Raw genomic sequence first — 16,036 nt, 5'->3', positions numbered from 1 at the left:
CAACATGTCTCTTAACGCGTGTTGTCACCTACCTGGAACGGGCAAAGGGCAGATGTTCCATGTCCCTGGCCTTCATGCAGTATAAAGGTGTCGCAACCAGCCGTTGTTCTTCTGTGGTATTCTCACCTCGGCCACACCAACTATAGCTTCCAGAGTCAGACATCTGACGTCGACTTCTTGTGTTGCCTTCGATTGTCTTGCTAGCATTTATATACCACGATCACTCCTTTCGCGTGTTCTATACATACGTTGCCATCATGCTGTCTAACACGTTCCAGTTGCTGGCAACCACCTGCCTCTCCCCTGTACGCATCGGTCAGTCACGCCTCTCCTCTCACACACAGCGTCGACAAACGCGCTGGCGGTTACGAAAACTCAGCCTACTTCGTGAACTGGTAAGTTGTACCGTCAAACTCATGTAAGTTGATATCTGAACATACACACTGACACATGATGCGATGTAGGGGGTATCTACGGCCGCAACTACAAGCCCCAGTCGCTGCCGGCCAACCAGATCACAAACGTCCTCTATGCATTTGCTAACTTCCAGGATGACGGGACGGTGTAAGTACAAAGTACGGAACGCGAGGACCACACGGTAGCTGACAATCCTGAACAGTATCACGTCCGATTCATGGGCTGACGTCGAGATTCACTGGGAAGGTGACTGTAAGCCAAAAACCTTTTATCTTTACTACCCAGCCGGACCTATTCCATGGGATCTAAAGACTAGTATCCCCCGTTCATATATAGACATTTACTGACCTACGTTATCCAGCTTGGAACGATCCCTCAGGCTATGCTTACGGCTGCGTGAAGCAGCTGTTCAAGCTCAAGAAGGCCAACCGCAACATGAAGGTGCTGCTCTCCATCGGTGGCTGGACGTACAGCCTGAACGGGCGGTTCGCGTCTGCCGTCAGCACGGACGCCAAGCGCAAGCAGTTCGCCAAGTCGTCAGTGGCCCTGATGAAGGACTGGGGCTTCGACGGTGTCGACATCGACTGGGAATACCCAGCCAACGACCAGGAGGCGCAGGACATGGTCTCGCTGCTGGCCGCGATCCGGGCCGAGCTGGACGACTACTCGTCGCGCAATGACCTGGGCGGCTACCATTTCCTGCTCACGGCCGCGGTGCCCGCGGGCCCGCAGAACTACAACAACATGCGCCTCGCCGAGATGGACAAGTACCTCGACACCTTCAACCTCATGGCCTACGACTACGCCGGCAGCTTCAGCAACGCCACGGGCCACCAGGCGAACTTGTACTCGGACCCGTCCAACAAGGACGCCACGCCCTTTAGCACCGACCGCGCCGTGACCGACTACATCGCCGCGGGCGTCCCGGCGAGCAAAATCGTCATGGGCATGCCCCTATACGGCCGCGCCTTCGAGTCGACCGACGGCGCCGGCAAGCCCTACAGCGGCATCGGCGAGGGGTCGTGGGAGCAGGGGATCTGGGACTACAAGGCGCTGCCCAAAGCCGGGGCCGAGGTGACGGACAAGGACGACACGGTCGGCGCGAGCTGGTCGTACGACGCGGGCAAGCGCGAGTTCATCTCGTACGACACGCCCGCCATGGTCCGGGCCAAGGTCACGTACGCGACGGGCAAGGGGCTCGGCGGGTCCATGTTCTGGGAGGCGTCGGGGGACAAGACGGGGGCGGACAGCTTGATCGGGGTCAGTGCGGAGGCGCTGGGGTCGCTCGAGTCGACGCAGAATAACCTCAAGTACCCGGACAGCAAGTACGCCAATATTGCGCAGAATCTGATCTGAGACGACGACGGGTAGGGAGCTTTTCTGTTCTTCTTCTCCTTCTTCTTCTTGTCTTTCTATTCCTTATGTTTGGTTTGGGTGGCGGGTTTCTCTGATAAATATTTCATGGGTGGGAATTTTCGCTTTTATATCTCGGAGTTCAACCAACGTAAGTTGTGGTTTTGTGGCATTCCACTTTCTCGGGGATAGAGGGTTGTACGAGCAAGCAACGAGCGAATATGTACAGGGAGTCCATTTGGGAGTCTTTGGGTTACGGGATCACAGACGACGAATGGAACAATTTCACCTGAAGTAGAATCCATTGTGCCCACCTAGTATACATGTGGATCTCGGCATATCAGGAGCTTGTGGAGTAGACCAGAGGCCGAAGAGACTCTCCAGGCTAGGTAACATTAAAGTTGTGGCCATGAATCAAGGAAGCACATCAACACCTTACCCATCTATGTTTTTAACTTTGAAATGTGAATATCTCTCCGTCCGAAATTTTGTTTCGTTCCCAGGGCAGCGGATTTACCCCAGATTTCCTTTGCAGCAGCACAGCTAACGGAATTGACTTTGGTGAACTTGCAAGCCATCTTCAGGGACCTGGCAGTCTATTCCGTTAGAACGGTTTGCCTCGCTTCTGCTTTCCCCGGAAACAGGAATGTCTCACCGAGCCATGCTTATACGCGACGCACAGACTGTTCCAAGAAACGCGGCTCGTCTCCAACTTGGCCAAGCTTTTCGAACCGTCCCGTACGCTGGGGCACTCTCCACGATAATGTTGAGACCCGGTCCAGGCCTTCGAAATTTAGCACCAAATCTCACTTGGACCCCTTGGTTGATCTAATGTGCCCAAGGGACAAAGATAGGGCTGAGATATGAATCATTGAATTCGTTTTAACGAGAATGCTCTGGTGAGCACACAGGGAAACTGCGGAAACGAAACTTTAAGCAACTCCAGGTGTTTCAGGCGTCGACATTGTCGAGAAGGGTAAGAGGGCATATTGCACAGCACCTAAAGCAGAGAATCAGGGACCAAGGCTGTTTTAGATTCAGCGGACCTCCGTACCTTGATTTCCTCTATGCAAAGTCGTCAAGAGCGGAATATTGCCCTACAATGCGGGCAGTCTGGCGAATTATTATAACTATAGCTGGCATGCCAGTTCATGAACGATTTGAAAAACCACCAGCCAAGCATCCTTTCGCAAGCCAACCATCTTCACCATCGAACAATTACTACATCTCATCCCCTTCTTCATCACTCATCCATCCACCATGCAGTTCACCCCCGCCTTCATCGCTGCCGTCGCCAGCATCCCCATGTCTCTGGCGGCCACGACGTACGGCACCGCCGCCTTGGAGCCGGGCCTGTACGAGGCCATCCACCAGCGCGAGAACGTGCTCGCCTACACGCTGGACACCAAGCAGTACGCCCGCCTGGGCGAGTCCATGACCAACGACATCGTCTACGACAGCCGCCCGCTCGGCCCCGGCTACGGCGGCCTCTCCGTCGGGCTCCAGCAGACCACCGACAACATCCGCGCGGCCTTTGCCGGCGTCAAGGTTGCGCACCACGTCTCCAACGCCATCATTGTGCCGCGCAAGGACGGGCTGGCGGCGAATGTGACTACCTAGTACGCTGCTCTTTCTTTCACTCTCTCTTTTATAACTCGTCATACCCCTTACCCTCCCTACTGATCTTTCAGTCGATTCACCTCCAGAAGAGCGCAAGAGGCAGAGCTAACCGAAGATATCATCACGAAACAGCATCGTGTACTCGCACTGGGACCCTGCGGCCCTCCACGACATCAAGAAGACGTTCCGCATCTACGAGCGATGCGATGACTACTTCGTCGTCGACAAGGCCGACGGCCACTGGAAGCTCAAGTACAGCCTGGTCACCAACTTGGCGCCCCAGGTCGAGATGCCCTACTTCGGATAGAGGGTGGATGATTGGTATGATCTTACTGGCGGCGGCGGATCACAAGTTAAGGCTCTTACAGCAACGAAGTCTGGTGGATAAAAGAAAAGGGTGGTGTAGTATAGCGTGTCTTAGGCGAGTATTTATAGTACTAGTATAAGTTTATAGCGATTACGTAATCTTTTAACCTTTAATTTAACGCTAAGGCCGCGTTTAATCGTGCGTAAGCGTTTATAATTAATTAAGGGTAAGTATATTAAAAAAGGGACGGCGTAAATAAAAGTTATATATTTAAATTTTATTTAAAGTTTTCGTTTTTTTATAACCTATACGAGAAAAGTATTAACGGTACGCGTTTAACGACTTAAAAAAAAGAGGCTAGCGTTAACGATTTTAAAAAGAAATTAACGTTAATAAAAAAAAGTAGTTAATAATAATAAAAAAAAGCTAATAATAATAAAAGTATTAACGTAGTTTATTATTATATAATATATATTATTTAGCGAGGTATTTTTTTTTATTTCTCGACTTTTTATATAAGTTAATTTAATTATAACGTTTAAAATTAATTAAAACTATATATTATTCGATTTTTCGCTTAATTTTATATTCTTTTATATATTCGCGTATTATAGCTTATTTCGCCGTAAATTTTACAGCGCCTACTACTCGTCGCGCGCCTTTTTAACGAACCCTTATTTTTACTTTTATTAAGCGTTAAATGTTTTTTTTACTTTTTCGTTTTATAACTACTAAAATTTCTTAATAATAAAGGCTTTTTTAAGCTAGATTTGTTTTTTTAACTTTTCGGCGTTTTAAAAAGGTTATATTAATTATTTTTAATATATATACCTTTTTATATATTATAAAAGGCATCGTAAATATGGTTTAAAGTTTTCTTATTTTTAATACTTAACGAATAACTCTTACTATTAAGCTTTTTATTTTATTAACCCTTTATTAACGGGATTTTCATTTATTAATCTTTCGAGATATTTATAATTCCGCGATCTTTTTATATATTCGAGTGGTTACTAATTATTTTAAAGAGTTTCTTCGTATAAAAACGGTTTTTTATATATATATAGTTATAGACTTTTTTTTTAATAATAATTTCGGGTATATTAAATAGCTTTTTATTTTTAAGCGTTAAGTACGACTTATTAAATTTCGGTTTATTAAAAACGGAAATATAAAGTTCCGTAAGAATCGATTATTTTACGTTTTTATTTAATTTCGAGATTAAGTTAAATATTTAATTAAGTAAAAATATATTAAAAAAGGGTTTATAATAAGGTTAAGGTTTAAATTAAAATAATTTTAACGATTTTACGAAATTTTCATATTAACGTGGTTTACTATTATACGACGTATATTACTTAGTAACGTACCTTTTTTACTTCTCGACCTTTTTATATAAATTAATTTAATTATAACGTTTAAAATTAATTAAAACTATTCGTTATTCGATTCTTCGCTTAATTTTATATCTTTTTTATATATTCGCGTATTATAACCTATTTCGCCGTAAATATTATAACGCTTTTTACCGGTTATTTTCCGCTTCGACGAGCCTTTATTTTTACTTTTATTAGGCGTTAAACGCTTTTTTTTTACTTTTTCGTTTTATAGTTACTAAGATCTTTTAATAATAAGGGTTTTTTAAGCTAGACTCGCGATTTTTTAACTCTCCGGCGCTTAAAAAGTGTTAAATTAGCCTCCTTTAATATATATATTTTATTACGTATAAGGGTTATTTTATAAGCTATTTTGGTTATATTTTTCGCTATTTAATTTATTGTATTTAAAATCGGCGTCGGAGAGCTTTTTTAATAGGTAAATACCCTTTTTTAATATAAGTAGAATGTTTAGTTATTTATTAGGGGTTAGATAGCATTTAAAGGTTATAAGTACTAGCCGTTCTTAAACAGAATAGGTTAAGTGTAAGTATTTAGAAACGTATATTTAATTTATTAATTACTTCGTTAGGGTTATAAGGTATTAAATTAGATACGTTAAATTTAAATTTAATATTCGTTTTCGTAAAAATAGTAAAATGTACGGCTTTAAAGGCGATAAAGAATTCGAGCTTAGTAATATAGTTTATAAAAGCTTTAATAGATAATCTCGAAAACTCCGTTAAATAATAAATCTTAACGCTTTTCTTAATATTATTAAAAAAACTAATATAATTTATTACTACGTAACGTATATTATTTAGCGATACACTTTATTTATTTTTTAACCTTTTTATATAAATTAAATTAATTATAACGTATTAAATTAATTAAAATTATTCGCTATTTAATTCGCTACTTAATTTTATTTCTTTTTCGTATATTCGTATATTATAATTTATTTCCTTATAAATACTATAGCGCCTTTTACCGGTCGCCCTTCGTTTCGACGGACCCTTAGTTTTATTTTTATTAATCGTTAAACGCTTTTTTTTACTTTTTTATCCTATAGTTTTTAAGTTTTTTAAATAATAAAAGCTTTTTTAAATTAAACTTATAATTTTTTAACTCTTCGGCGTTTAAAAAGGGTTAAATTAATCGTTTATAAAGTATAAATCTTTATATATATATAAAAGTTATTGAAAATATATTATCACGTTTATACCCTTCGCTATTTAACTTATAATATTTAAAATTAGCGTTAAAGAGTCTTTTTAATAGGTAGAGACTTTACTTTTAATAAAAATAGAATATCGAGTTATTTATTAAGGGTTAAATAGCGTTTAAGAGTTATAGGTACCGGCCGTTTTTAAGCGTAACGGGTTAAGTATAAGCGTTCGAAAACGTATATTTAATTTATTAATTACCTCCTTTAAATAATAAAGTATTAACGTGGTTTACCACTACGCGACGCATATCACTTAGCGACGCACCTTTTCTATTTCTCGACCTTTTTATATAAATTAATTTAACCACAACGCTTGAAATTAATTAAAATTACTCGCTATTTAATTTCTCGCTTAATTTTATATCTTTTTTATATGTTCGCGCATTGTAACCTGTTTCGCCGTAAATATCACAGCGCCTTCTACCGGTCGCTCTTCGTTTTAACGAACCCTTATTTTTATTTTTATCGGGCGCTAAACGCTTCTTTTTTACCTTTTCGTTTTATAACTGCTAAAATTCCTTAATAATAAGGGCTTTTTTAAGCTAAACTCGCGACTTTTTAGTTCTCCGGCGCTTAAAAAGTACTAAATTAGCCTTTTTTAATATATATATTTTATTGCGTATAAAGGTTATTTTATAAGCTATTTTAATTATACCCTTCGTTATTTAGTTTATCGTATTTAAAATCGGCGTCGGAGAGCTTTTTTTAATAAATAAACACCCTTTTTTAATATAAATAGAGTACTTAATTATTTATTAAGGGTTAGACGGCGTTTAAGGGTTATAGGTATTAGCCGTCCTTAAACGGGATAGGTTAAGTGTAAGCGTCCGGAAACGTATATTTAACTTATTAATTACTTCGTTAAGGTTATAAGGTATTAAATTAAATGCGTTAAATCTAAATTTAATGTTAATTTCCGTAAAAACAGTAAAATACGCGGCTTTAAAAGCGATAAAGAACTCGAGCTTAGTAATATAGTTTATAAAAGCTTTAATAAATAGCTCGATTTTTTTCGAATAAGTACGCTTTAAAGGCGAATAAAGTATTATATTAAAAAATTAAATCAAGTATAATAAATAAGGAGGCATATTAATAATAATAATATCGTTATTGTAACGAACGGCTATCGGGGTCCAAAGAAACCTCGTAGACGTGCTGGGTTTATATTGGCTAAGACGAGAAAATACTTAGGCGTGCAAAAGGCCTGGTTTTTTAATATAATGGCAATATCTCAACTTAATCGTAAAACTTGGCGTGAAAACGTAATAAGTCCGTTAAGGTAATGTGCCTCACTAATAGGTTAGATTAATATTTAAATTGATCGCTAAAATAAAGAGTGTCTATATAAAATATATAAGAAAGGTTTGTGGTTTATATATTTAATCTCTCTTTTACCGATTCTTAGATCGCGCTAGATATCCGTGATCCGGTATATTTAGTTTTCTTTAAATTATATTAAATATTTATAATTTAATATATCTATATTTTATTTCTACGTAACCTCCGATAGTTATCCTATCTGCCCTGTTCATTTTATATTAACCATTCGTTACCGGCTATTTAGTATTGTCATCGTTATTCTATCCTAGGCGTACTGTTTAATAACGGTTATCGTTAGTGGGTCCGTTATTGTGAGCGGGGCGTCAACGCTGACCGGTAGGTCTGGCTGTCATCGGGCTTAAGTGTATTTCGGGGCATCGTAAGCCCGTGCCGTAAGTAGGTCTTGGTCGCGTAGTTAGGCCGAGTTATAATATTATTTCCCCCCTCCTATTTACTTTATCCCTAAAGCGGTTTAGTAATATAAGTACTTTAAGAAGTTTTTATTTAGCTTTTTCCGGGATTTTCGTAAGTTTTTTCCTTCCTTTTTCTTTTACTTTTTATTATAATATATACTTATTATATCTAATCGTGTTAAAAAACGCAAGTCGCGTTTTAAAAAAACTAAACAACGTAACGCTCTTTTATCTACTATTTTACAGCATTTTATTACCATACCGTCGTGTTTTTACTACGAAAGCCGTAGGTTTTCTTCTTACGAAGTTTCGATATAGGACTCGTCCCGTTATGCGGAGTACGTTCGTTAAGGTCGTTTTCGTTGCGATATTTAAAACGTTACTCCCACCGAGTTGCGGAAAATTGCCGAGTAGTATTAAAAGTTGGAAAACGAGCTTTAAGTTATAGAGAAAAGGGTTCTTCGTCTTAAAAAATAAAAGAAACTCTGGTTCGAAAAAATGATGCGGGCGGTTCGTCGCGGTATTAATAGTGTCGAGGAGTTTAAACGCGTAGAGCGCGAGGAAATTAAGGAAGAAATTCGTCGTAAAGCTATAACTAAGTTAATCCCCGAGGAGGTTCCAATATTACTTTTTAATTTCTCTTTCGATTAAGATAGCGTGTACCCGAACGTTCTGTTAGAACCTTCGTTACTAGCTAAGTTTAAGCTTGTTTTTTAAACTGCTAAAATTCCCGAGTAGCGTTTTCCAGGTGCTTTCTAGGTTTTTAGGTATTATTCTTTATTAAATATCTTTTTTAATAAATAAAGTATTTCCAGCCCCGTTCGGCTCGCTTTTTATCGAGGATCTTTTCGACCTTATATTCGTGCTGATCTGTTTCGACCTTTAGTCGTATTTCGGTCGTGGCGTTCGTTGGCGCTGGTTCGAGTAATGAGATATAAAAGATGGGGTGTATTCGCATTATTTTGGGTAGCGATAGTCGATAATTGGTTTTTAAAATGACTTCTGCGATTTTAAATGGTCCGATCTTTTTAAAGTCTAGTTTATCGCTAGGTCGCTTAGTCTTAATGTTTCGCCGTAAGAGGTAAACTTTTTCTCTTTTTTTAAAATAAGTCCCTCTATCCTTTTCTTATTGGCGTATTTCTTTATTCGATCCTAAAAGAAGGTAAGGTTTTCCTGCAACGATATTTAGAGTTCCCTTAGTTTTTCGACTTAAATGGTCGCTATCGGTATTAATTCTCCTTTTAGCGGTATTCGAATAATGTCGGGGTTAAACCCGTAATTCGCTTTAAAGGGTAATATATACGTAATCTCGTTATCTGCACTATTATATACAAATTATATTATAGGTAATAGTCGTACTTAATTGTTTTGTTTATGGTTAACGTAGTATCGTAAATACTGTTCCAATATCTAGTTTATACGTTCGGTCTGTCCGTCGGTCTGTGGGTGATAGGCTATAAATAACTTATGTTTAATTCCGAGTTATACCATAAGGGATTTCTAGAACTTAGCAGTGAATAACTTATTTCGGTCGGAGATAATTGTTTCCGGTAATCCGTATTGATTAACAAGGGTTTTAAAGAAAGTGTATACTAGGTCATCCGTGTTACTTACTTCTTTATAAAGTAAAAAATAAATATATTTAATAAACTTATTAATAATTACTAATATATTATCGTACTTAACCTTAATTAACGGTTCCTCGGATAGTAATAACTTAACGATAAAATCTAATACAATTATCTTCCAGGCTCTATCTAAAGGTGGTATAAATTACAACTCCCTATATAGTTAATATCGTGCGGCCTTAGCCTTATTACAAAGGTTATATTCGTTAATTACTTTGGCCACTCGTTCCTTAAGATTCTTATAATCGAATTGTCTGTTAATTCGTTTCCAGGTCTTAAAAATTCCTTAATGTCTATAGGCTGGGTATATATAAAATTCTTTAATAAACTCCTCTTAATACTGCTCGGGGATATCGATCTTCTCGTAGTGGTATTTAAGTCTATTTTAGCCTATAAAGTTCGCGTCCTTAAGGGTATATTCTTTAAATTTCTTAATCCATTTTTTATAGAACTATACCCTGTGGGTAGCTTAAATATATCGGGATAGTATTAGGTTTCCGTCTTTATCGTGTATAAAAATCGTGTGCGTTTTTAATAGCACGTCCTATTAATAGTCCGGTCGCCGGCTTAAGGCGTCGGCCTTTTCGTTTTCACTACCCTTCCGGTAAATGATGACGAAGTTAAATTCCGACAGGAATTCTAACTATCGTACTTATCGTTTATTTAACTCCTTGCTAATAGTAAACGTAGTAAGGTTTTTATAATCCGTATAGACTTTTACTAGTTCCGTGATACCACTTAAGTAATATCTCTATTCCTTAAAAGCTTTAATAATAGCCATTAACTCTTTGTTATAGATCTAGTAATTAAGTTCTAGTCTATTTAATTTCTTTAAAAAAATACGACGGGGTGCGACTTCCCGTTATCGTTCCGTTAATTTAGTTATCCTCCGATCGCATAATTTAATGCGTCGGTTTCTATTTCGAAAAGTTTATTAAGATCTGCCACGCGAAGCACTGGTTCGTTAAGGATCCTATCCTTAATAGATTAGAAGGCCGATTCTTCCTTATCGGTCTACTGGAATAGCTCGTCCTTCCGCGTTAGGTGCGTAAGAGGTATCGCTATCCTACCAAATCCGGGGACAAAGATCCGGTAATAGTTGGCTAGTCTTAAGAAGGATTTGACTTCTATAACGCTTATAGGCCTAGGCCACTCTCGTACTATTGATATTTTGGAGGGTTTTATTCGGATTTCTCCCAGGGATATTACGTATCTTACGAAAGTAACTAACTTCTTGTAAAACTCGCTCTTCTTTAGGTTAACCAGGAGTCCAGCGTTTTATAGTTTTTAAAGTACCAGCTTAACGTATTCTTTGTGTTATTTCTCGTCCTCCGAGTAAATAAAGATATTGTTTAGGTAAACTACCACGAACTTATCGAGGTATTTTTATAAAACATAGTTAATTATACTTTAGAAACTCGTAGGCGTATTAGTAAGTTTAAATAGCATAGTTTAGTATTTAAAATATCTATACTTAGTTCGAAACGCTGTTTTCTATTCTTCTCCTTCTTTAATGCGGATTAGGTTATACGCGTTAAGTAAGTCGAATACTATAAAAATAACTGCCTTGTAGAGTTTATCGCATAGGTCGCTAATTAAGGGAAGTGGATATCGGTTTTTAATAGTAATTTCGTTAAGTTTCCGGTAATCGACGTATAACCTCTATTTCTTTGTTCCGTCTTTACTTTTTTTAGGGACGAATAAAATAGGGTATTTTATTGGTAAGGTGGATGGCCGTATTACACTTTTTTTAAGGTTCTTAATAATATACTCTTTAAATACTTGTTCGTACTCTTGATTAAGCTTATATATCGATATGAACTGTAATTCCTTTCCTTTTTTAAGGGGTATTTCGTGATTCCACCGTGTGTAAAGCGGTAACCTTATTTTTAGTTTTCCACTAAAAAGGTTTTTAAATTGCCGGTACTCCTTTAATATAGTCGTCGTAACGTTCGGCTTAAGTTCCTTAGCGATAATATATACTCGAAATACTTTAAGCTTACTTAGGGGTCCTTTTTTAAAACGCTGCCCAACGGTTAAACCTCTTCCTGGTGTATCCTATTAAAGTTGGCCTGTTCTCCAGTTAACTTTAGGATTGCTTACCCGTAACCAGGGTATCCCTAAAATTATGTCGTATCCTAATATTTCCGTAATATTACACGTAATTCGTTTATAACGTCCTCCGATATTAATCGAAAAGTTCGCGATTTCCCTTCGTACTTCTTTATTTTCGTAAGTTATAAGTCCTCTATTAACGGTTTTAAATCGGTATAGGGCGTTTTTTTCTTGCTAGTTTAATTTTAAACTATTAACGATTCGTGGTGAAATATAGTTTCTTTACGCTCCGCTATCGAGTAACGCTTTAATAATAACTCCTTTAACGTTTATTATTAATATAATATATTTATAAATATTTCGTTTATTCGTTATATAGCACAGGGACCTATTTTATCCCGCCTAATATCGTCCCTCTATATTCGGCGGTATTTATTTTTCGACTACTATTAAAATCTAACTCGTTCCTCCGCTAGTTTCTAGTATTATCGAATTTACTCGTATAGCGTAATTCGCTTATAAGTAAAGGGTAGTGTAGTAAATTTAGTTATTATAACTGGTTCGCGTATTTAGGATTCGGGTTTTTTAACGAACCTTAGTTCCGTTTATAATCCCTCGGGGTCGTCTACCCGTTTCTATTAAATTAAGATTATTTCGCCGTTATTATTAATACGGCTATTAACGATATCGGCTACGCGGAGTAGCCGTTTATTCGTGTCCCGGAACGCTTTATTTTGTAGTTCTTCGTCTTTTTAGGGGCGTTAATCGTAAATTTCGTGGATATTTATTATAGTAATAGGTTATTATTCCCGTAATACTTATAGCTGCCTTAGGGCCCTAGATTTTTCCTATATATAGTCGAGGTATTAGTCCTCGTTGCATATGGTTTAATACTGCCTTTTCAGGTAATATTTCTTTAGCTACCGGGGGTCTTTTTATATTAATAAATATGTACGACGTAGATCGGGGATAGTAGTTTTAACTTTCCCGATCGTGTAGTCGAAATATAATCGTGTAATAAGCCTTTTATCGATTCGCCGGGGAAACTAATCGTTCTCTAGTTTTTCCGCGAAGTATTCGGTATAGGCGTCGTGTACGTAAAAAATTTATAATAGGGTAAAATAGGCTTTATAGGTAAAAGATACTCGAGAGTCGTTTTTTACTGCGTAATTACCGTGTACTCTTTATTTGAAACTATAAGTGATAAAAGTTTATCGTAATTTCCGGGATTCGGGGAATAGGACACCGGGGATAGTAAGCTATCTATCGATTTTTAAATCTCGTAGTTTCGTAATTTCTATTATTAACTCGTTTATAAATATATTAACCAGTCGTTTATATCCTTTTAAATTAGGGTCCTCGTTTTTTAAATCGTAGGGTACGAAGGCGGTACCTTTTAAAGGTTCTTTTTTAACTATAGCGAGGGTTCGCGTCCGGCGGCTTTTTTTTCTGAGGGCTTTAAAGAACCATCCGGTTCTTTTTTTATTTGCTAGATAAGTGGGGTACCTATCGTTATAGCAGGCTATCTAAAATAAACTACCGTGTAACATATTTAATATATTATTAGCGCTACTTTTTTAATAGCTACTAAGGTTCCCTCTACCCTGGTAGCGTTAACGTAACATCCATTAAGGACTCGGTTAAACGTTTTTTTAAGGCTCCTGTAATCTCGTGCGAAGTGCCCGTTCTTTCCGTAATTATAACAGGTAACATCTTTTTTACGTTCTCCCTTATTATCTCATTAGGTAATATTAAAATCCATAAGTCCACTATACTAACCGTAAGCGGTGGATCGTGTTTTATTATTAGCCGGTTAACGTAATTATTTTATATTAACTCGGTTAGTATTAATTTAGCTTTGCTAGTTTTACCGGGTTTATCTTTTTTATTTTTCCTTGCGTCGTTCGTAAAGCCGTGTATTAATTTTAATAATTAACTCTATATAACCAAAGAAATTAATAAGGGTATCGAATCGGTTTAACTCGTTTTTAACCTTTTCTTTAAGGCTTCGATAATACATTATAATCTTAGTATTTTCGGTACTATCGAAGCGTGCCATAATACGTCGAAACTCGGCCGAGTAGTTAACTATAAATCCCTTTTATTATAAAGTCTCGAGTTCTCGTTCCGCCTATCGCTTTTCGTCGGGATTTTAAAAAAGTAACTTAAGAGTTTTTTCGAACCCTTCGTAACTATTAAAAACCTTCTAGGTTTTGTTTCGACATAGCTTAACTTGCTAATCGTATTTTATAAGTTTATCGAGGTAGGGTTTAAACTAAACGAGTGCCTTACCCTTTAAAAAGAAAGCGACATGCACTACGCGCTGGGTTAGGTCGGTAAACGTTTCCTCGTAAAAGCGTTGGTAAGCCTTAACCTAAACTAGGAATCCCCGGAGGTTTCCGTTAGTCCCGTCAAAGGTATTAGGAGCGCTAATCTTTATTCCTCCCTTAGGTACGACAAGGGTTTGAATAATATTAACGGCTGTTTAAAAAACTCGGATCTATTCCCGCAGGTCGCTAGGGTCGGTTTTATTTTTATTAGAAGGCTTAGGTCGCTAGTAGTTACGAAGGTTACGGTTTTTATTCTCAAGTTAAGCGTAATAAGTCTTATAGTTAACGTTTTCTTATTTTAAAGCTTTAAATCGCTCTTTAAATATCTACTGTTCGTCGTCATTATTATCGCTATTAATATTTATAAGAAGGGGTAATTACGTAACGTTGAGTCTAGCGGCTAATCTTTTCCCGTAACGAGTATTATTATTAATAAAAATAGACATGTTTCCTGAGAAATATTACTTAAAGGTCTAGGTAATAACTCGTAAAAACAAGAGCGATTAAAATATAACGAACGGTTATCGGGGTTTAAAGAAACCTCGTAGACGTACTAGGTTTATGTTAGTTAAAACGAGAAAGTACTTAGGCGTATAGAAGGCCTAGTCTTTTAATACAATAGTAATATTTTAACTTAATCGTAAAACTTAGCGTAAAAACGTAATAGGTCCGTTAAGGCAATATGTTTCATTAATAAGTTAAATTAATGCTTAAATTAATCGCTAAAATAGAGAATGTCTATATAAAATATATAGAAAAAGTTCGTAGTTTATATATCTAATCTCTCCTTTACCGATTTTTAGATCGCGTTAAATATCCGTGATCCGGTATATCTAGTTTTCTTTAAATTATATTAGATATTTATAATCTAATATATCTATATCCTAGTTAAATTATATTAAATAATTATAATTTAATATATCTATATTTTATTTTTACGTAACCTCCGATAGTTATCCTATCTACCCTGTCCATCCTATACTAGCCATTCGTTACCGGCCACTTAGTACTGTTATCGTTGTTTTATCCTGGGCGTACTATTTAATAACAGTTATCGTTAATAAGTCCGTCATCGTAAGCGGGGCGTCAGCGCTAACCGGTAAGTTTGGCTATCATCGGGCTTAGGTGTATTTCGGGGCATCGTAGGCCCGTGCCGTAGGTAGGTCTTAGTCGCGTAGTTGGGCCGGGTTGTAACAGTTATTTTAATAGTATACTTCGAATTCGGCCGAAATATAGCTTTCGTAGCCGTCGAGAATTAAAAGGCGGTAGCGACTTTTCGTTTATAATCTAATATATTTATCGAAGTGCTTAATTTAATCTAAGCTTATTTCGTTATTAATTTAATTATTAAAAATCGGCTTAATTACTTAATTACCCGGTAAATTAGTTTCGCGGGACTAGTTCGCGAAGTAATATTAACTTTAAATAATTAAAAACGGCGGAATATATTAGCCCTATAAATTAATATATTTAATCGCCGTTACCTATTCCCAATTATTAAGCTAAACCGACTTCGCTTTTTTACACCGCTCGGCGCGTATTACGACGAGTATTAACCCGATTATATTTATTATAAAGCCGGTTTCGTCGAAATTTTAAATATTTTCGTTAATAATCTCGTATTTCGCCTTTATATTCGTAATTAACGTAAACTAAGCAGAAATAACTTTAAAATTCTCGTAAAAAACCTTTTAATAATCGTATCGACGATTTATTTTAGTTTTTAAATCCGGGTTACGGTTAATAAAACGCTTAACCTAATACTTACCGACGCGGTCGCCGCCGCGTAACGCGATAAAAAAATTAGCCATATTTTTTATATTAACGAAATCGGGATGTATCCCTCGAATATTTAAATTAATTATATATTTACGAAGTATTTCTTTTTTAATTGGATTTATTTTACGTCGTTTCGGTCGGATTTCGCGTTTTAAAGTTTAGCCGTAAATTCGATAGCGTAAAGTTAATTCGGATATATTATAAGCTTTT

General features: G+C 37.1%; 2 protein-coding genes across 2 annotated transcripts; both read left to right on the top strand.

The window, feature by feature from the left end:
• Positions 1-257: 257 nt before the first annotated feature.
• Positions 258-1,773, top strand: PG986_004651 (chitinase 1; the record flags this gene model as incomplete). The annotated part of the gene is made up of 4 exons (XM_066840873.1): positions 258-315; positions 465-564; positions 620-669; positions 779-1,773. The coding sequence occupies 4 exons, from the start codon at positions 258-260 to the stop codon at positions 1,771-1,773; spliced, it is 1,203 nt and encodes a 400-aa protein (XP_066703500.1).
• Positions 1,774-3,030: 1,257 nt separating this feature from the next.
• On the top strand, positions 3,031-3,697 carry PG986_004650 (uncharacterized protein; the record flags this gene model as incomplete). The annotated part of the gene is made up of 2 exons (XM_066840872.1): positions 3,031-3,389; positions 3,523-3,697. 2 exons carry the CDS (start codon positions 3,031-3,033, stop codon positions 3,695-3,697), a joined length of 534 nt encoding a protein of 177 aa, XP_066703499.1.
• Between the last annotated feature and the right edge of the window lie 12,339 nt (positions 3,698-16,036).

The sequence above is a fragment of the Apiospora aurea genome (genome assembly GCF_038362705.1).
Source record: "Apiospora aurea strain CBS 24483 chromosome Unknown utg000003l_segment0_segment0, whole genome shotgun sequence".
Classification (NCBI taxonomy): Eukaryota; Fungi; Ascomycota; class Sordariomycetes; order Amphisphaeriales; family Apiosporaceae; genus Apiospora; species Apiospora aurea.
The sequence above is the reverse complement of the archived record's forward strand: the minus strand, read 5'-3'. Positions and strand labels throughout refer to the sequence as shown.